Below are 22,138 nucleotides of genomic sequence, written 5' to 3'. Positions count from 1 at the left end.
CTGTGGTTTGAATCGCGACCCAAAAAGACACTCAATTTAAACCTTGTGCTGAATACCAGGTAGATTGCTCCTTTCTACATCTGTGTGTCTACAAGTTTGGAATCGGATCAAGCCTTGAAAAAGTGTATTTAAACCAAAGAAATCTGAAATGTAAACGTAATATTAAGGTCAGCAAAAAAAGTAGCGTAAGGAAAGAAACAATTCGCTGTGTACACACCACGGTTATAATGAACAAAATCTGGTTGCGCAAAGCAGAACTAAATGTCGATCACATGAGCAGAATGAAAAATATGGGCTTTGAAGATCCACAGAAGGAGTTGGACATCAAACGTAATATTTTAACAAAGCACTTGAAGTGATTTTTTTTTCACTTTTATCCCCATTGCGAGTTCCACAAGTTTTTTCTAAAAAACAAAAAAAAAACAGTTTCTTCACACATAGGCTACAATACATAGAGCATATAGCCTAATAGATTACGTACTAACATCGTTTATACCAGGGTTACCGTACTCAATTAATCTCAACAAAGGTCTAGTTTGACAAGTTGAATATTTTTAGCGGTCCGGTGAATAAGTTATTTTCCACGCAACCACGAAATTAAAAGTGTTGGGGAGTCTGTGATGCGAAGCCCCGCAGCAACTAGGATAATAACAGTTAAAACTGCTTCCTCCCAGTAGAAATCTGTTTTAAGAAGCTCTGTATCGTGGCAATGAGGTTATTCTTCCAAAAGCTCAAGGTCCACCATCAACAGCCAGAAGGTCCGGATTCGGACCGCGGTCTGCCAGTTGATTAGCCCTGGTTTATACGTAATCAAATCTCGGTTTAAAACTTGTATTGCAGCGTTGTAGGCCTATTTGTAATAAGTATTCTATATCAATATTCTTACACCTAAGTGCATACAAGTCACAGTCTGTAAGAAGCTATATTGAAATAGAAAACTTTTGAGGAAGTCTATAGAATTATAAGGCTTTTTAAGGTGCAGAGATCTTGTTTTACATTGGAGTTGTTAACGAATGCATAATAAAATTCTTACTATTGTCAATACCATATCGCTTCCAAGGTGTTTCGTTGTACAAATTACGACCAACACTGTTGGGGTATTTCAATGCGAAATCTTGCGATGGATATTTAGTTGAGTGAGGTGAAGTGTCTGGATACAATTTTTTTCTGAAGCTTAACCTGCAGTTAGAAGTAACGTTTTGATAACCACTGCATTTTGCAATTTGTTGTAGTAAAACCACTGGTTTTAGTAGTTAAAAGCAGTTTCACTTAGAGACAGAGCCTATATTGGCTTAAAGTAGTAATCGGTAAAAATTCACACATAAAATATCCCGACTGGAAAATACTATACGAAAAATATCCCCTCTCCCGAAAAAGAATATTTTCGGTTTGGATTTTTACCTCGGCTACATTCTTAAAGCACCATGCTCAGTTTCTTTGAGACGCTTTTCTTTTTGCAACAATGTCCACCCATATTATAGGGCAAAGTGGGGCGTGTTGTCACAATTTTTACAAACCAGCATATATCTCTTATTGTACCAATGGTATCGAGATGTTAAATAGTGCAATTGAAAGAGATGTCATTCGACTTCTTTTAGCAACAAATAAAGTTTTTCCAGATTATTTCGTTTTTTCGTAAACGCATGTTTAATGCAGATGAATAGGCTGTGACAACACGCCCTACCCCGGGGCGTGTCGTAATTTTTCCTGATCAGTTATGATCTTACCTTAGTTTGCCAGACCATTTTTTAGTTCAGTTAGAAAACCTAATTTTGCCTAAAATTCAATGGCACTTCTCATAATTTCTGCTATGGTGAAAAATTTATTAACCTTCACTGCTTGTACGAAAGAGAACTGAAAACTATGCCTTTCACTGAAAACTCGTGGATATACGTTTAGGTTATCACATGGAAATCGTGCTGTGACAACACGCCCCTGTGACAACACCCCCCGGTTTGCCCTATATTAGGTCTTGGTTAAACGTGGACTGTGCCTTCCACATCCATAGTTTAGCCGAGTGTCAAACCCAAAGTCTTTTGGTGTTCTCTGTTTATTTTTTTCGGTAAAAATTTGATACTTTATTTCTAGCAAACTTTTTCATTTTTTGAAGAGCAGCCGTTTAAGAAAGGTAGCCTGCGGTAATTGATTTAACATTTAAGATGAATTTGTAACTTTTCCGATTGATATCAGAATCCTAATAGGCTCATACCATGGCTTCCTTGAACCACACTTTCTGTTGTGCCACACCTAATTCCCCAACAAGCTGGCTTTCGACCTGGAAAGTCAACAACAGGTCAATTGCTGTGTCTAACGCAACATATTGAAGACGGATTCCAGAAAGGTATGATTAGGCTACTGGTGCTGCATTTGTTGACCTATCTTCGACTTATGACAGTTAACCATCGTCTCCTGCTGAAAAAGATCTTGCAGATGTCTAAAGATGCTGCAGTAACAAAGCTTATACCAACGTTACTCCACAACAGACGATTCCAAGTTATCCTGAATTCAAAAACAAGCCGCTGGCATCATCAACGGAATGGACTTCCTCAAGGAAGTGTTCTAGCACCGTTACTGTATAACATATACACCAACGATCAGCCGATAGATCAACACACTAAGCGGTTCGTATACGCCGATGATCTTTGCATAACATCACAAGAAAAGACCTTTGTTGCTATAGAACAAAACCTCACAAAGTCGCTCGAGGAGTTAACACAATATCACACCAACAATCCCCTCAAAGCTAACCGTTCAAAGACACAAGTATGTTCTTTCCACCTAAAAAACAGAGAAGCTACAAGGACCCTCAAAATCTCCCGGTCGGGAGCAGAGCTGGAACATTGCCCTAACCCAGTCTACCTCGGAGTGACACTGGACCGTACTCTCAGCTACAAAAAGCACATTGAAAACACAAAGGCTGTTAACACCAGAAACAATATCCTGAGGAAGCTTACCAACTCTGGGTGGGGCACTAATCCACAAACCCTCAGAATGACCGCTTTGTGCTACTCCATAGCAGAATATGCATGCCCTGTTTGGAACAGGTCCTGTCACTCATCGAAGCTTAACTCGGTACTCAATCATTCTTGTCGTCTTGTTACTGGGTGTCTGAAGCCCACAAATACCAACAAACTTTATCTGCTTGCTGGTATTGCACCACCACACATAAGAAGAGACGTTAACAGTCAAGCTGAAAGGCTAAAACAAACATGTGATGAAAAACATCCTCTATATGGAAAAACTGCTGCACAAACCCGGTTGAAATCAAGAAAAAGCTTCCTTACACACGTTTAGCCACTAACCTCAACAAAAGAACAAGACTTAAGCAATGGAAACAACAATTCGAAAATGACCCATCATACACTGAAATGAAGATTCCACCATCAGAGTCAGTCATCAGTGGAAAACATTAAATAGACTCTGAACCGGTGTTGGACGCACTAAGTCTGCAATGGTGGAGTGGGGCTACGACACGGGCCCTGTTGCATGTATCTGTGGCACCGAGCCCCAAACAGCGGACCACCTTTTTGTTTGCCCTCGGCTTGCCACCCGGTGCAGTAGGTGGGACCTGTCAGTGTATAACTCCGTAGCAGAAGAATGTGTCAATCTGTGGTGTATCAACGAACTTTAGAAGACTCGATAGAAGATGGCTTCCTAAAGATACGGCCTGATTCGTCACATTTTGCAAAAATTTCCTGGTTTTGCTAACTTTTTGCGAATGTTTAATTAAATTTTTCTAAAAAATGTATTTTTACGCTTTCTGTACTATTTTCCCCAGATGACACAATAGGTTTTAACATCCTCAGATGTTGAAAAACAAAGAAAATTTGATTTTGAAGATTTTAGTCAGACTGTTAGTCTGATTTGGCGTTTTTCAACTTATTCTTTCTCATTTTCTACTGCTTCTCCAAGGCAAAAAAAAGCTTTTATATCATTATGAGACACCAAAAAGTCAAAAAATCTTAGAAAATGTCAAACAAACACTGGCAGTAACTGTAATCAAAATCTGCAAAATGTGACAAATCAGGCCGCATCTCCAGGTGGCCATGCTGATGCCTACAGAAAATAGTTGATGAGCCTACAAGAGATACAGTAGACTAATTCTTGGATGACATTTCATAAGAAAACCTTTCTAGCTTACAATGATACTTTTAGTCTCTGTCAATGAATAGTGTTAACGCAGGAGCAATACTGACCGTCACCAGTGGCGTATATTCAGGGTGTTCAAGGTGTGCACTGCACACCCCAAGAAATCCAGAAAAAAAGAAAATTTCCATCGGTTGTCGATGTTCTTTACTTTCATGATATTCTAACATCTTGCTGCATGCTGATTGCTTTCTTTTCAATTGCAAAACTCGTCCCCTTCTAATTTTAATATTCCAACGTATGAGGTCATTGCTTTTAATTTTTCTCGGTCATTACCTTTAACACTTTGCTCCTCAAAGGGAGGCCAGATTTGGCCCCCCCCTCATATTTCCTTTAATTATTTGAAGCACAGTAACGCCATGCACTTGGTTTTTCTTGACTTTTCCTAAAATTGCCAGGCGGATCTGATGATATTAAATTTGATGCTAAAAGTTGTGTAGTTTTCTTGTAAATTCAAGATTTTGGTGAATTTTTGCTATTTCTAGCTAACTTCCAGCAAAGCGTGAAATGGATTACATTGCGATGACAAGCCATAAGCTCATAATTGCTTCGTGCATCGATATGCGCGAGCAGAGAGAAGCATCCTCTTGCTTTCTTTTGTTTGGTTTGACCTCAATAATACAAAGCGCGTTATTTCTTATGCTACAAAGAAAAGCCAGTGATCGCAAAGCTGTTAATTAAAAACAATAATAGCAAACGTTTTTTGCGTTATCAGCTCTACAAAGAAGAATAGCAATCCACGATCAAAATAGTAGGCTATGGAGGCCACAAACTATTCAAAACAGTTGTTTCAAGCAGATAATATTCATTGACGAATAAAAAACGTTACAATAAGAAATCTTCTCTTGGATAAAGACACGAAAACCTGGTTTCGAAATAAACGTTCTATGGAAATGCTCTCATTGACAAAACTTGCAATTGAGGAAATGTATCACTGCAAATGCTTTTGGGAGAAGCCGGAGAAATAGCGTTTTTGCAAATAGTAATTGTGTGATACACTCAAAATTATGAGATAGGCTCCATTTACACGTAGCAGCTAACTCGATGGCGTCCCTTCACTGCTTTATGTCGCCTACTTGTTGTTATGTCTTGTATTTTTGTTTCACAGTGCACTGTGTTTTGTTCCAAAGAGCGCAAAATAAAGATGATAATGCCTCATCTACATTACAAAATATTTTGTAATGTAGGCCTACAAACAAAATGTACAATGTACACAATGTACATTACAAAATATTTTGTACTGTAGACGAGGCATAAAGTTAGGCGTCACATAAGACAAACAACAAATCAACTTTCTTCATCATTGATTCAACATCTGAATACGTTGCGCCAATGTATAAGAGGCCGGCTATTGTGAAAACCCGCCATTTATAAACGATCCGATTATACCAAAAGTGGGACAAACTAGTGGATCAAAGAATGAATAAACAATGCTGAGAAAACTAAATCTAAATGACGAACAATACCGATGTCTTCATTTATCTTGGAAAAATGCTGCCTAAACTCATCAACAAAAAATACCGTAAATAACGGCAAGGATCCCGAAAGCAGAATTTGCTCGACTTTGGCATGAATTTAGTCAGACATCTACAGTAATAATTCCACACATACAATAACGGGCTCTCAACTGCTGTAAGATAACACAATGGTTCTGGGCGATTTGTGTAACAGTTTAGGGGAAGACACTACTTGAAATGATGCACCACACAAAAGATTTTCAATGAAGACTGAGTCTAAAAACCGATGTGGATTGTGCTGCACAATAACTTCAAGTTCAGGACAGACAAGGCACAAAAATATCACGATAAAAATAAAGACCTTGTGGGAAATTTTCGAGAATCATAACACGATGCAAATACCATAAACGCTTAGTTTGCATGCTGCTCTAAGCTGGCCGGCAACCACAAAGGTAGACAATACAGGCAGTTTATAATTCGATAACAGCGCAATAAACATTATAAATACGTAAACCGACAATTTTCTTTTACAAACGTTTTACGTCTAATAGTAAATTTTTCCCCAACAATTTTTTGTGAAGCACTTGCAAACCACGGTTTTGTAAAATAATTCATCATTACTATTTTTTACTTCTCGGATATTGTAAAACGTCATCAGCAAAATCACAAAAAAAATTTCATTACTTCAATGTAGTAGGCCTAAGAATTTTTTATAGAATTGTAGCCACGTTGTTTCAACAAAGAAGCCATTTTTTAGCAATATAAAGTTATAGAAAATAATTTGCAATCATGCAAATGGTTGGAAAGAATCTAGGAAGTCTTCTCACAATCTGGCACAAAATGATTATGTTTATTGTATCTCTGTAAAATGTTTTACGACAAACTTTGAAGCTTCGTTATAATCATTTTTATCTTTGAAGTCAAAAGTTATTTTTTTTTTGGCCAGAAACATAATCACTGCCTTGCTGATGTTGTCGCTTTTACGCGTATTTTTAGTGCTTCAAACAATAAGGACCCAGTCAGCAATCCAGTCCTTTTACATTGATTCAACATTTGTAAACGTTAAATTTATGTAGATTTGCTGACTGTGGGTTATTTTACATTTCCTTTGTTTACGCACGTTCCTCAATTCGCTGTTGCATTATTTCGACGCTGGCGGACTAAAAATGTATTTTCAAATTGATTGACACAATCTTCAATAAAAAGTGAGCTTCGAACTTAGCTTTGTTGATGTAAATGCTGTATTTTTTGTGGATGTAATTTATGAGTCATGTTTATAAACACCCGTAAGCGAAATGACTTATGATGTGGCCTGCATGATATTTGTGATGCGACTTGACACAAATCCACAATTTCAAAAGCACCTAATTTGAACTTAGAGATTTCAGATAATTTCAACAACTTGTTCAATTGTCTTCTCTCTACTAAAAATATTCATACTACAAACTCAATTGTAGACCTAAAATACACAAACGAAGATGTAAACAGCTATTCAAGCAGGCTAAGGTGTTACTTATGAGAAATTTGGTTCCATAAAACTAGAAGCTAGCCATGAGTTTCGGAATGCATTAGTTTAGGATAAAAATGTAAGACAACAAACGCAGTTTTTTTTTTTCAAATTCGTGTAACAATGATACTCTGATTGTAACTATTTTAGAATCAGTGAGTAGCTTACAATAAGATTTGCTCGCAAGTCGTAAATTCTAATCAATGCAATGATTCGGCACACCGCACACACACTTCGTGCGTTCGATCCAGGTCTTTGTTATTTAGAAGTTTGCATGAAATCGGATTAGCACGGTAATTAAGTAGCGGCAAGTTAAATCAAAATTGTCGTTTTTGGGTACCTTTGCAAAAATTGAAATATCAAGTTTAACATATAAAATTTTAAAATAATGACTTTTCAAACTTATAGACAAATGATTTGCTTTCACACCAGTGCAACTTCTGTTGAAATAGCATCAGCGGATAACACGTAACAGCTGATTGAATTTGATCCAAAAACGGCCCCCCCTTGAGCAGTTAACTTCCAAAAAAACGTTGAAAAGCAAAGGGTTAAGCTGGGTGTGCGAGATACAGTAGACTAATTCTTGGATGACATTTCATAAGAAAACCTTTCTAGCTTACAATGATACTTTTAGTCTCTGTCAATGAATAGTGTTAACGCAGGAGCAATACTGACCGTCACCAGTGGCGTATATTCAGGGTGTTCAAGGTGTGCACTGCACACCCCAAGAAATCCAGAAAAAAAGAAAATTCCATCGGTTGTCGATGTTCTTTACTTTCATGATATTCTAACATCTTGCTGCATGCTGATTGCTTTCTTTTCAATTGCAAAACTCGTCCCCTTCTAATTTTAATATTCCAACGTATGAGGTCATTGCTTTTAAGTTTTCTCGGTCATTACCTTTAAGCTGGGTGTGCACTGACAGCTTGGCGAGTGCTATTTAAAATAAACAATTAAGAAAAATGACGTCACAAGGCAGCGAAAACAGCAATGGTTTTAGGTCAGCCAGGCTGTGAACTCGCTGATCTGCACACCTTGGCGCGTCATTGGGGGAATCCCAGGCAATAGCAAGTTTTAGCTTGTTGGATTAGAGCAGTGGTTCCCAATCTGGGGTTCGCGGACCCCTTGGGGGTCCGTGAGAAAGCATTTGGGGGTCCGTGATTACCTTGATGAATTTTGGAAATAAAAACAAACGAAAAGCGATCTTTTTACTTTTATTTCTCTCTTTAAATGCAAATGTGTCAAGCTCAAGCCCGCGAGAATAAACTGCAACAGCTCTCTCATTAAATTTGCTTGCGTTGAAAAAGTTTCGGCATGGCACTTTGGGTCACCTTAATATTCAAATACTGCTGACATTTCTTAAACAATTCATTCATTTTCTTATTTGAGCAACTGTTTAACCTGATATTTGCCGCAGGAGTCATAGCGGCAATGCAATATGACACAGTACGGTACAGTAGTTAAGTACTGTAGCATAATCATTACAATAGTCAATACAGTAGTATGTTAATGGAGTTTCAGGCAAAATTTAGGTAGGGGTCCGCAGAATTAATAATTTGTCTAAAGGGGTCCGTGACAAAAAAAAGGTTGGGAACCACTGGATTAGAGTTTGAGGTGATCAGCGTTGGAAACAACTTTTGCTAGAACTGAAGCAAAAGCAAGCTTTCTACGACGATATAATTCAAAAATTTATTGCACAAACAAGAAGAATCGAATTAAGCTATAGATGAATTTTCCTTCTGTAGTCGAGGTGTTAAACATTTTCGTTTTTACTAAGTAGTACGGCGGATAAAAGTACAGCCGACCAACATAGCAATCGACTTTCTTTTCTTGTTTATTATCGAGTTGCTTTGCTATTGTTTTTTGTTTTAACTTTCACCTGTTTGTTTTTAATTTGCTTGTACATTTCTCAAGGTGTTGGGACCGTGCCTAATCCTTGCATGAAGTAAATCATTTCCATCTCGAGCACGCTTTAACTTTCGCGTTTTTCAGACTCCTGCTGTGTTATGGCAAGTAATATTGTTCGTTTTGATGGTCGGAAATAAAAAGTGAACTGAAGTATGTGACTTTAGAAATGCAACTTAATGTTTGATATTATTAAGTCTTTCATTCAATAGGCGCTGTCAAATAAATATCTATTTTGTATTCTTCTCCATTCTGACAACATTATTTTTGTCAGTTCTGTTCATGTTCAGAATTTGTGCTGAAAATGCTCTCAGAACGCACCAAATTCAATGTTAATTTTAAAAATTTTCTGGGAGAGGCCCCCCAGACCCCCCGCTGTTGCTTTGCCGTCACTGAACATCCTGTCAAAGTGGTCACGGTACGCCACTGACCGTCACCTCACCTTACGCAACTCTTTTTCCAAAGAAATCTCCCAATTAGAAAAAAAGCCTCCAAAGTGGCGAGCAATAAGCATGCGAAACTCAAACAATTCATATACCGCAGCAAAATTGTCTTTTCCTGAAACAATATTCGCTTTTGAGCTAACATTTACGTTCACAGCAAAACAAAATCGGTAAAATGGTTAAGTCGTTTAAGTTAGATGGGAACAAAAAAAACGTACGCTACGGACACTGATACAATTGTTCTTACCACGTTTGCTCAAAAAACTTGAATATTTGTTGTTTGAAGTGGCCTAAGTTTTGTTTTTGATAGAAGTACATATGTTTTCTTAGGATATAATAGGCCTACATACTTAACCATAGTAGGCTAGAAACTAATTGAAAAGTTACCCTGCTGAAATACGGCAAAATGCTGAAAATTAACAAGATGCAAAATCAGCTTGAAAATAATCATTAAAGTAGGATAATTGAAATTGTGCCTAAGCTTCCGCCAGGTGGCTTAAGATTAGCTGAAGCCAATATAGACATGAGTCGCAAAGGCAAGCATTAAGCCAATCTTCGTGTCCACCTTCAGACATGCCTTACCACCAGAGACACAGTCGCATGTTCTTGAGCGGTGTCCATTTGAGCGTCTTACCACGGCTCTCGCCATCGTGTTACGCAGATAACTGATAGGCTAGTTATTTTAACGATATTACACAGTATGGTATTATAGGCTACAGCCTCACGCCTATAATTAAACAAAGAGGCAAAACTTACAAATGGTCGTGAAACAAAGCAAGGGACAAAGTCGTTTTTTGGGAGGTGCACGAAGCTCTTTCTAAAGACCGCTCGGAAGTGAATTGCGCAAGCATCTTCTACATCCGAATTGTTTTCATTGTGGCACTTGTAGAAGCCAGGCACTTTAATCCAAAGAAAGGGCTTTGCTCTAAAACTTTCACGTTCTGTCTCAACAGATAGCTGCAAGCAAGGTTATACTGTGACAGTGATATTACATGCTGTTTCAACAACTGTCACAATCTCAGCCTCGCCGCGTTAACTAACTTGGATACGCGCCCACGCGTGCTAGACACAAAATCAAGCAACGTTTGTTCAGCCCTTGAGATGTGCGTTAGAGCAAAGCATTTCATAGAATAGCTCTCTATTCAGCGGCATCTAGCAAATGCAATAATTCGCAGGTAACATTTTAAACGTAAGCGCAAACGTCGTTCAGTCAACCTTAGTGAACGAGTCTGCGTAAGTGGTTTAAAGCCTCTACACAAGTATGCCAAACCATCAGGAATAAGTTTCCAATAAGACCGTCCCAAGACTTCCAGACTCAACTAACTTTCAAATAAAAATAATTGCAATACCTCTTGTAGGAAGGAAACACATTTATAAACAGTTTTCAACCAGGGACATGTAGCCACGAGGCCAAACACTTCTCAAATTTTTTCTTTCTAGCTACGTCACTGTTTTCAACACCACAAATTTATGTAAAATTTGAAGCATTCACAACTTATAGTTTCCACTCGAGGAAGCAACCCAGACGACAACTTTTTCAGGAACGTATCTTCACCAGATCTGGTCAGATTCGTACCTCAAGTGACGCAGCTAGAAAGAAAATTTTAGGAAGCAAAATCAACTCTTGGATGGTTGGCAATCATTTTAATATTAGAAATTAAGAGTGTATAAAAATATAGCTATTGAATGCAGCCAAATATTTATGAAACGCTATTCTAATGTCATTTAAAGGTTTAAGTCAATAGCATTGAAAAGCCATTTTTTGTGGGGACAAGGTTCAATGCAATTTATTTTTCTTTGTCGGAATACAGCAGCTCATTGCTGAACTCACCCCGTAAATAATTTTTTTTTAGCATGGATTGAACACGTCCTTTTTTAGACGGAAAATCCATCAAAAAAGAAGCAATTTACTGGCTGGTAATAAATCTTTATAAGACCAGTCCACTTACTGTGTTAAACAATGTATATCCCAAATACATGAACACTCCTTCAATGGCGATCCGGAAGATAACAGTCACAAAATATGCACATTTGATCTTGTTTGTGTAGAAAACCTTTGAATAATGTAGATACGCTGTAGCCTACCAAGTACCAACCACAAAAATTTGAACATTTTAACAAGAGATTTATTGCAGTAGACTTAAAAGGGCATGTTCATTTCATAAGTTTCCATAATCGAATTTCATCCTGTTTGAAAACTCAACTTACAATACAATAGTGTAATAGGCTTGCCGTGCCTTATGTGTTGCAATGATGACTTCTCAAAGTTCGAATTGAAGAGTGTGTTGTAAGGTTCCCTATTTAGCGTTCCTTGTACCTTAACCATGACACTGTACTGTAGGCTATGCTGATTGCACATAGCCTACTGTGTTGAAAGCAGAGTGATGCCCTCTGACTTCACCGTTGGTCTTTCACACTTCCATAAAGCACATAGACCCAGTAGCGCACCCAGAAAAAAATTTAGGGGGGGGGCTAATTCAGAAATGTCGGCCGAGTGATTTGCGACAATAGTGACAGTGACAATAGGCCAACACCCATCCTTGTGATTATTTAGACACTCACGGCCCACAACCCACCGGTTGCCGATGCATCAGGATTTGTTTTCTCAGATTACAAGTTGGCCTAGTGAACCCCATGCTACTAGCACCTTCAGCATCCTCATTCCTACGTCTACTCTCGCAATCTTCTATAAATCTCGACTTTTTCCTCATGTATGACAAAATAGAATTAGCTTTCCATTTGCCAGCACAAACAAGTGCGAAAAAAATTAGCACGAAATAAGTTTGAAGCAAAACAATAATTTTGTAAAAAGTAAATTTGATGTGGGCGTGTTTCCTACTTAAAAGTGCCATCAAAGACCATATCACGGAGTGCTCTTTTTGTACAGATCGAAAATTCTCTGCGGACTCATTTAAAATTTTATGCAAAGGCAAGTCCCAATTTGACACTAAAATTCAGGAAGCAGCGTTAATCAAATGCTACAACCCAAATTTAAACAAACAATTAACTTATTTGCTGGAGACGCGTCTATTTTTCTCAACATTTACTTGATGTAGGTAGGCTATCACGTTCCCTGTGGTGCAAATTTGTTTGTAGTTATTCATGTAGTTGCCTTTTCCTAATGTAATTTTACCTTCAAGAAGTTGAAATTTACTGCATTTTTATAAATATTTTCAGGTTCCTGATGAGGGCTTAAGTTATTGTTGTATTGTAATATATTGTTGTAAAGCTCAGCCCTGTTGTATTGTTGTAGCCTATCTTATTCATACCTAACCTGTAAGAAAAAGGTATAAATGGGGAACCATGGCCAACTGGAGATGTGGCCTGATTTGTCACATTTTGCAGATTTAGATTTCAGCTACTGCTAGTGTTTGACCTGGTTTGACTGACATTTTCTCAACTGTTTTTACTTTTTGTTGTCTCCTAATGATATAAAAGCTTTTTGTTGCCTTGGGGAAGCAATAGCAAATGAGAAAAAGCAAGTTGAAACTTAATCCAATTAATAACTTAATCAGACTGTTATTGAAAAATTAACAATCTGACTAAAATCTTCGAAATTTAATTGTCTTTGTTTTTCAACATCTGATGATGTTAAAACCTATTGTGTCATCTGGGGAAAACAGTAAACAAAGCGTAAAAATATAATTTTAAGAAAAATTTATTTTAACATTCGGCCAAAGTTAGCAAAATCTGGAAATTTCTGCAAAATGTGACAAATCAGGTGGTATTTTTAGGTAGCCATGAGGGAACATACAAAAAAATTATTTTTGGTGGCCGGTTTGGGGGGGCTTGAGCCCCCTTAGCCTCATGCTGGGTGCGCTACAGCATAGACCTATCCCAGTTTGAAAACGAACTGGATACTCGGACTAACCTAATACTCGACCATCAGACACGTGAAGAGAAGATGAACTTCTCCCACTGTTACAATTTCTCAAGATCGATAGAAACATAATTGCCTGACCTCTACGTGGAGCACCAGGTCGTGCCTATTGACTTGTTCCAACAATGACAATCCACAACGAAGCAACAAAGAATTGTTCAAGTTATCGTCAATGTATCTCACCTCCTTCAGCTCGTTGCCAGAGTAAACTTGCTTCACTTTAACGCGACCGAGACTTTGTGTCAATTTTCTTAATTTCCTGCCGGAGCGTGGGTGCTCCTACAAAACCATAGACTACAGATAATTTTAACTGGATGCGTTTGCATTAATTGTAGAAAGCATAAAACGTTAGTTAATGCAAGTAACTGATACCGAACTCAGTTTTTCAGCGATGGAATTCCCGTCTTTGAATCAGTCGATACTTGTTCGATTCCTTGTCATGTTAAGACAAAAATATTACAGTTAGGCTACCATTAAAGGGACTGTAGCAAAGCGTCTCTGCTTTAAGTCTCATCACTTTTACAAACACAAACACTTAAACAACACAGTTTAACTCATGTTCAACAAACAAACGTTTCGAAAACTATACTGTCTTCATCTTCAGTGCTACAAACGTAAAACGTCAAAGTGAGAATGTCAAAATGTTATAAATGTAAACTGTCAAGTAGCCTAAGTAGCTTACATTTCTAGCAATGAAGATGAAGACAGTATAGTTTTCGAAACGTTTGCTTGCTGAACATGAGTTTAATATCTAAATTTCGGGCTCTTTATTTTTTGATAAGATTAATCAGGCATTCCAACCATTTTGTTCCGAAGTGAAGTTCTTACGAATTTACCGACAGGCTATCGAATCCACCACCGCCGTCTTCGTCTTCTACGATCTTTGAGTCATTTTGTGCGTTTTTTAATTTTTGAATTTGTCCAGATACATACGAGCAGTAAAAGTGAAAAAACACGGTTGGTGCAGTCACAGCAAGAATCTGAAAGATATTATATTTACTTGAAGCTGTTAGGCAGATTCTTATAGATCAACCTCGAATAAACAAATAAACCTTGGAAACATGTTGGTCAACAACTTATGTGGTTATAACTCACAAAACGAATTTGTAACTTAGCCTATATTAAAGCAGGCCTTATCAGAGGTTCCCGGTTTTTTCAACTGGTTGTCTTTCTGACAAAAAGTTAAAAATCTCCAAGTTGTGAATGAAGATATAGGCTACTAGCAATGTGAAAATCTCAACATTTAAAATGTTCTATCACTGGCAGAAAAGTTAAGAAATATTGTTTTATATATAAATTATTAGTACAACGATTTTATTCAAATTACACTGAACTAATTTCATATTTCTAAGTGCGTTTTGATGTTCCAAACTTCTTCTGACTTATTCCCACTTTGGGGTCGCCTGTCCAGATTGCTGTCCTCTACAATCTACATCACTCTGTCAGCTGTATCTTTTTCCTTCACTCCCACTACTTTCATATCTTCTCTTACACAATTTCTTCATCCCCACGGCCATCCTCGCTTGCTTTTACCAACTTCCAATTGTCTTATTCTTCTTTCGATCTTCGTCTCTCCTAACGACGTGACCCAACCATTTTAGGCTTGGCATCTCAGCTTGCCTTCCAGCTTATGCTTCAAACGAAGTTGTTAAACAACCTAAGGCACAGTAGAAGCTGTTTATTAGCCTAATTACAATCCCTGGTTATTAGCCGACACTTTAAATGATCTTATCGCTTTCTGGCAAAGCTCATAGGCTACTTAGCTGCTTGAAATGTACAGAAGTAGACAAACTATGCTGGGATGTTGGCAAATATCATCAAGACAAGATTTTGTCAGATGCCGTAAGTATGCACTTCTTTAAGTATATTCCTGGGATTCGTGATTTTAATCAAAACTAACTATGCATAACATCTTTATAAGCGTTTTTCTGCAGAGCCTAGGTCACCAAAAAACAATTTTAATGTGGCCACCATTTCGTTCTTGCATCCTATGACATAGGCTACTACATGTAGCAACAGTTTATGGTCATGTCATTCTTTAAAATTCAAAAGCTATTCAATGGAGTAGACAGAGACTCTGGCCAGTGGAAAACTTTGGCAATGGCCCTCAATCCCAGGTTTGATCCAAATGGCGCAGACTTTTTATAGTAAGGATTAAATTCAGTTCGGTTTCTTTCCGCCCTAAATAGATTGTGGTCTAAATATTGCGTAAGTTGACAGCGTAGGATATACAATGGCTTTCACTAACTAAAAAAAAAGAATCAGACCTACCACAGATTTTAAAGTTTAGAAAGGTCCACTCACTTGAAATGACCAAAAGCGCATGTGAGAAATTTTGGAAAATTGGTTGAAACACATGATCTGGCAACCCACAAGTTTTGTGCTGCACTGAAATGCACTTTGTTCATCGGAGTACACTAAAAGAGAACAAAATAAATGAACATGGTATTAAGGAGGGGAGGGGTTAATTTTAATATCAACTTTAACCCTGATGTTAGGATAGAACAGTATATTGTAAGACCTCTGGGATATTTTGTTTGGAATTTCCGTCCAAGCACGAGTGCGCAAAAAGCGACCAGAACAAGAAAAACTTTGTGAAAAAACATCCCCCTACTGGAATCGCTCTTTGAACTTTTGCTTTGCCGGAACGACGATGGCCTTTAATTTTTTCTGCATTTTCTGCAATACGTAATTAATCAACCTGCTTGATGGAATCACGGTGCACGGTCGATTGGTCGACAGACATTTGGTCGACAGGACGATAGGTCGACAGGTTAGGGTTAAGTGCGTAGGGTTAGGGTTAGAGTTAGAGTTAGGTTAGAGTTAAGGTTAGTTGACTAACCCTAACCCTAAAATGAATCGTTCTGTCGACCTAACGTCCTGTCGACCAACTGTTTTGTCGACCAATTGTCTGTCGACCAATTGTCCTGTCGACCAACTGACCGGGTACCGGAATCACATAGGTATGTGAGCTTAGACAAGCATAGCGATGTCGTCACTATATTAACTATAGGCGTAATAAATCTTTTATTTCGAGTCCATTGTGCCAATATACAGTAAAAACTCCTTTCGAACGTCGCGGAGACGCTCACTATTAGATGACGTAACCCTTGCGTAACCTAACTAATTGCTAGCAATAAAAATCTTACCATAACTTCCTATCGCCACGACAATAATCAAACGGAATATGAAAACGAGAATGTACCACAACTGACCAAGAAATGAGCTGTACTTTACAACCTAAATACAAAATAAATAAGTGGAAATGTAAAGTGAGACAAACAATAATGTGACTGAGGACAAGGTGTAATTCTACGTGGCAAAACTTTCGGTTATAGCCAGGACAGCCTAGGCGCAAGACCTACTTGGGTTCTTCCTTTTGAAAATATCTTAATTCAATGCGGTTTTGACATTATACTTTTCGTTAAAAGACTTAAAGATTCGCTTAGCCTACATAGGGCTGCGATCTTCTGCTGACTAAAAAACAGTTTTTACAATTAAATCTGCTTTCGTCCAAGTTTCACTAAAAAAACGAAACTAATAGCCTATTATAAGCAAAGCCTTTATCTTACTGTATTCTTCACTGATAGCCTATATATTTATTACACTCATAACCAAATACAAATCAATGCCAGTATGTTGCCAAAGCAGGCTTTTCTACTGCGTTTACCCTTGCATGCTTAAATACGGTTCATCCGCAATCTGACGGGACCGTTAAATAAATTACTTAAGACATCACATAATCTAAACTCCTATCTACCTGTTCCGATATTTTTTCCAAGGCGTTCCACATTTTATGTCAGTTTGTAAGTAATTGTTAATGGAAGCAGCAGCTTCTAACAACACCACTAAGCCAAGAAGTTCCGAATCTGTAATAATAATAATAATGTTATGGTTTTATTTATTGTCGCTCTACAACAGCTTAGATCTTTTAGCGAAAGGGCTCATTTTTTCATTTATATCAAGTTTTACGATGTTATCACATTATTACCCGACTCATTCTCACTGCGCTATGCAGGATAGAACACAATCGGTACCGTTTTTAAAGTCTTCGGTTTGACCCGACCTGGAATCGACCTAAGATCTACCAGCACCAGAGCCGAAGGCGCAACCACTCGGCCACTGAGCTGGTATTCCGAATTTGTAGAAACGATTTCCACTTGACTCGCTTATTTCTTGGTACCTTTTTTCCAAAATAAGGTGACCTGGGAGTAGCACATTCACTACACAACTAGGGTATCAACGCTGAAAACATTAACCTTTTTTAAATGATATTTTCAAAAAACAAAATTAAGACTGATCGCTTTATTTCCTGATATGTAAAATATAGACTACCGTTGTTCAGTGGACACATCGCTTGGGCTGTAGACAAATGTGTAATTCCCATTTTTACGTTAATCGCATTCTCTGATATTTTTTTTATCGATCTTATATTACTGTTGTCCTCGTATTTCAAGTTTTCCAAAAGCCACCTGGGCCAAGAATCTGATTCAATGCAAAAGCATGATGTAAAATCTAAAGCAAGAAGCGTTAATTGAAAAGAATTTTGCGTATGTTTTTCTTCAGCACATCGTGTTCGCGGTAGGCTACCGCACAGCAGCATATCAGGTAAACAGCCTCGATCATAATTCACAAGCGTTTTTGACAAGGGCCGGGCGACTGAGAAAAGATGCTCGCGGGCTGGATAACCATTTTGTTCAAGACAGTCCACAACAAGAGGCTCAAACACGCCGCCCGCGAGAACTTTTGGTGCTGCCCAAAATGCATTTTTAAACTTTGAAGTAATTAACAATTGCAGTAGGCTACATATTTTTGCTAGAGATTTAGAAAGATAAAATGCACTCTAAAATTACTCAAAAAAATCTGAAAATGCCCATTAAACCACACGATTTTGTAGCACAACTGTCCTGCCATTTTATAGCGTAGAACAGGGTTACTCAACTAATCTTCACAAAGGTCCAGTTTGACAAGTTGAATATTTTTAGCGGTCCGGTGAATAAGTTATTTCACACGCAACCACGAAAGTTAAACTATCTGTACCAAACCACTTTCCTCGGTAAAATGTAATTCGAATTGGATTTCTGAGAAAGTGTTGGAGTCTGTGAGGCGAAGACTCCCAGCTACTAGGATAATCACAGTAAAAATTGCTTCCTCCCAGTAGAAATTTGTTTAAAGAAGCCCTGAAACGTGGCAATGAGATTATTCTTCCAAAAGCTTAAGGTCCACCATCAACACCCAGAAGGTCCGGATTCGGACCGCGGTCCGCCAGTTGAGCAGCCCTGGCGTAGAAGCAACTCGTAGGCCTATTGCTACATCACAATCTCATTGCTTATTGTGTCGTTTCGCAATGGTAACCTTGATTTGCTGAAGTCAGTTCTTTAAGGGTTTAGTAATTAGTTTATTCTGCGCTTTTGAAAATTGGTTGCAAGGGTTTACTCTCCATGTCGGTCGTTTCAAAAAGCTTTCATAAAAATAACGATGGGAAATGGCAAATTAGATTTTGTTTCCGCAAAAAAACTCCCTGTGTTAAACTTGCTTCTTTCGAACTAAAATTCTTGTGCAGTAGCCTATTTCATTTCGCTCAATCCTCAACAAAACGTTTTAAACAACCCTAGATCAGTGACGGATCCAAACTCCCCCAAAACTTAGATTAAGTCAGTATACAATACACATAATAATGCTATAGTTTATTTATTGTCGCTCGACAACAGCTAAGTTCTTTTAGCGACAGGGCTCATTTTTTTTAAATTTTTTATCAGATTTACGATGTCATCACATTATTACCTGACTTATTCTCACTGCGTTATGCAAGAAATAACGCAATGAGTAGGCTATCGTTTTTAAAGTCTTCGGTTTGACTCGATCTCAGATCTACCAGCAGTAGAGTCGTATGCGAAACCACTTGAGTTGGTACACAATACACATCATAGTGTTTTGTTGAAATCGCGCCCCTAAGGCAACTTGCTGAATCCGCACTGCCAAAGATATACAACTATTCGATTGGATCACAGTCGCAGGAAATTTCGTGCGACTTCTACTTTTGATGATTGCATTAAAATTGAGCAATTGCGTAACAAGAGAGAAATCTGTACCACAAGCAACATAGCGAAGTGAAACAAAAGAGTTTTTCAACATATTTTTTTGTCACCCGTAGACTACAACATAAACTAATTTGATTACAGTTGTAATTTTCTAATTTTTTTAATTTTGCCAAAAAACTGTTTAATTGACTGAAACAGGGGTCTCCAACGATCTGGTCGCCACCCAGTGCCGGGTCACGAAAAGGTTGCTACTGGGTCGCGAGAACACACGTCCATAATGGCAGTTTAGTGCGACTTGGCTGAAAGTATGTCCTTAGCCATAGAATAAGCTGATTACTAGGGCGATTTTGACTGAAAAATTCAAAAGAGTGACTTTAATTTTGCAAAAAAGTAACCAAAAAGTAACTTTATTCAACGAAAACAAGAAAGCGAAAGAAAAAGCCGCAATTCAACATAAAAAACATTTAAAGTAGCTTCAATTTGTGCTCAAATTATAGTTGCACATTCAAACTACATGTATGTAATGTTTTACATTCTCTGACAGAAAGTTTTTGTTAATCAAACACTTTAGCTGTTGCAGGGAAAACAAGTGGTTAAATATAGTTAACACAATTTGTTTAATCGAAACAATGACTTTACGAGTTTTCGGGAATACATGCGATACGAAAAAGCATGGGCTCGTGCAAACCTAAAATCCGTACCATAGTAGAAGATATATTAAAAGCCTTTGCATTAGGCCTACATATAGAATGTATTTTTAAAAAAATCCTAAAGCAAATGTTTCTAATTTGCGTTAGTTTGACCTTCATTGCGGATCGATCTCAATTAAAAGATCTACTTGTTGCAACAAGAGCGCTGCTCCTAAGTCCTAAGATAACAAAAGAAACAGAAGTACGGTAGCTGATAAACGCCAGCATGGTGCCGTTGAAGCATAGTAACAATGATTGAAAAACGTTTTTCTTGATTTCTTCCGCTTTGTTTTTTCTTGGGAGTGTCAATAACGAGGTGCAGTTTGCTCAGTTTAGTATCTACGCGTGTTAAGAGCTAAAGTTCAAAGTGACTAGCATATAATTCGAAGTAGCCTACAAGCCTCGAAATTCGTTTTTGTTGACGGCGGACAAACGTGTCCGGTCTGAGCAGCTATCTCGGCGGACAAATCAAGTCTCACGGCGGACGCACCAGTTTTAGCCGTCGATCGTCATGCTTAATCACTTTATCTTGATAATAATTCTTCACCATTTCAGAACTATAGCCTAACTACGGTTTTAGAAGGCTTTTTAAAAAATCATTAAAGTCACTCTGAAAGGCTTTCATCAGACCAACAACTTGCGCTTGAAGAGTCAAAGCGCCGTGTAGCTGGTCAATACGTCACATAACTGATTAACTTCCACCGAACGAGGTCGTGTGGCTTATTGCGTCACAATACTCTGGGCAGGAGTCGGAAAATTTCTACACCAACGCTATTATTTTCTGCTGAGCAAAGTTTCACAGGCTTTTTTCTTTAAGTTTATTTTTGCATGTCATGTGAGCGAAAGCGAATTTTCCTTGCGTCTTTTATTTCTTACTGTAATACAAAAACTTAACAAATTTTTTCCATCTTGCTGTAATAGCCTACTCGTATAATCTAATTTAGTAACCAACCTTGCCGTATCATTATTACTCGGAGATCAAAGCCAGACATTGTGACGTAAAACTTGAACTAAATTGCGCGTGTTTAGTGTAGCTGTAGAAGTACCTGTACTCCTATCGATTCTTAGCGAAGAATTCACCTTTGTTACGCTGATTCAATATCATCAATCGTTGAAGCAACGTAAAAATCGAAAATTTTCCTCCTTGAATGGAAGCTAAGGGATACAGTATTCACATTTTCTAAATGCGCGCTAGAATGCGCTGGAAAATATTATTGCAACAATTGTTCGTGCTATGCAATGACGATTTGTATCGCTAGTTCCTGTGTTATTTCTCGGCGGACAAATATGACCGATCTAGATGGTAGGCTACTTCCCGCGGACATCACATGCTGTGACAGCGGACATGTCCGCCGTGAATTTCGAGGCCTGAGCCTACATTATAAAGCTTGGCGATATACAATGGCAGATAGATGCAAACAAACATCAATGCTGACAAACAAACATCAGCATTTTGAATGGAAGCAATCGGGCGGCTAGAAAGTTTGCCCCTCCGGCAATTTTCAAAACCCGGCGCCTATGGGCCCTGTCTAGTCCTGCAAGGAAGTCCGCCAGAACTGCCTGGGTTTCTCGATTACTGAAGGAAAACTTCGGTCGAGAAAGATTTAAAATCGTTGTCAGACCGGTCATTCTGAATCGAAACACGACCTAACAGAAACAGTGGTGGGAGCTTTACCCAGTCTGCCACAAAATGGTAAAATTAAGCAACACCGATTAGAAAAAATGAACACCCAGCAAGCTGAGAACAAGTCTGTGACGATAGATTGAATAGCACGATGGGATCATAGAATTGAAAAAGCCTTTTATAAGTTTATTTCGACTGTTACCAGGGGTTATGAAATAGAAGTACACTAGTTCAGTTGAGATGATATTTTTGGCTCGGTACCAATGACATCTTTGGGTTTCAAATCAGGACATTTATGAAAAAACGCACTGTATCCAAAGAATAAGCTGAGGTTTCTTTATGTTTCTTGGCCCCTAAAATTATCGCGGCCGGGTCATAAAATAATCCCTGAACTCCCCCTGTCAACGCTACTGGGAGTACATAGGACTTCAAATAAAACACACAAG

The 22,138-nt window shown here is 38.1% G+C and overlaps 1 protein-coding gene across 1 annotated transcript; it reads right to left on the bottom strand.

Moving 5' to 3' along the window:
* Positions 1 to 107: 107 nt before the first annotated feature.
* LOC145787969 (gap junction beta-2 protein-like) lies at positions 108 to 17,131 on the bottom strand. Its single transcript, XM_082599807.1, has 10 exons — positions 17,099 to 17,131; positions 16,488 to 16,578; positions 15,643 to 15,755; positions 14,175 to 14,318; positions 13,522 to 13,617; positions 11,408 to 11,512; positions 10,215 to 10,415; positions 9,458 to 9,573; positions 1,046 to 1,179; positions 108 to 404 (listed from the first exon to the last, which is right to left on the bottom strand). Exons 1-10 carry the CDS (start codon positions 17,129 to 17,131, stop codon positions 325 to 327), a joined length of 1,113 nt encoding a protein of 370 aa, XP_082455933.1. The 3' UTR covers positions 108 to 324.
* Between the last annotated feature and the right edge of the window lie 5,007 nt (positions 17,132 to 22,138).

The sequence above is a fragment of the Aplidium turbinatum genome, chromosome 18 (genome assembly GCF_918807975.1).
Source record: "Aplidium turbinatum chromosome 18, kaAplTurb1.1, whole genome shotgun sequence".
NCBI classification, from domain to species: Eukaryota; Metazoa; Chordata; class Ascidiacea; order Aplousobranchia; family Polyclinidae; genus Aplidium; species Aplidium turbinatum.
This window is presented reverse-complemented; position numbering and strand designations above follow the sequence as displayed.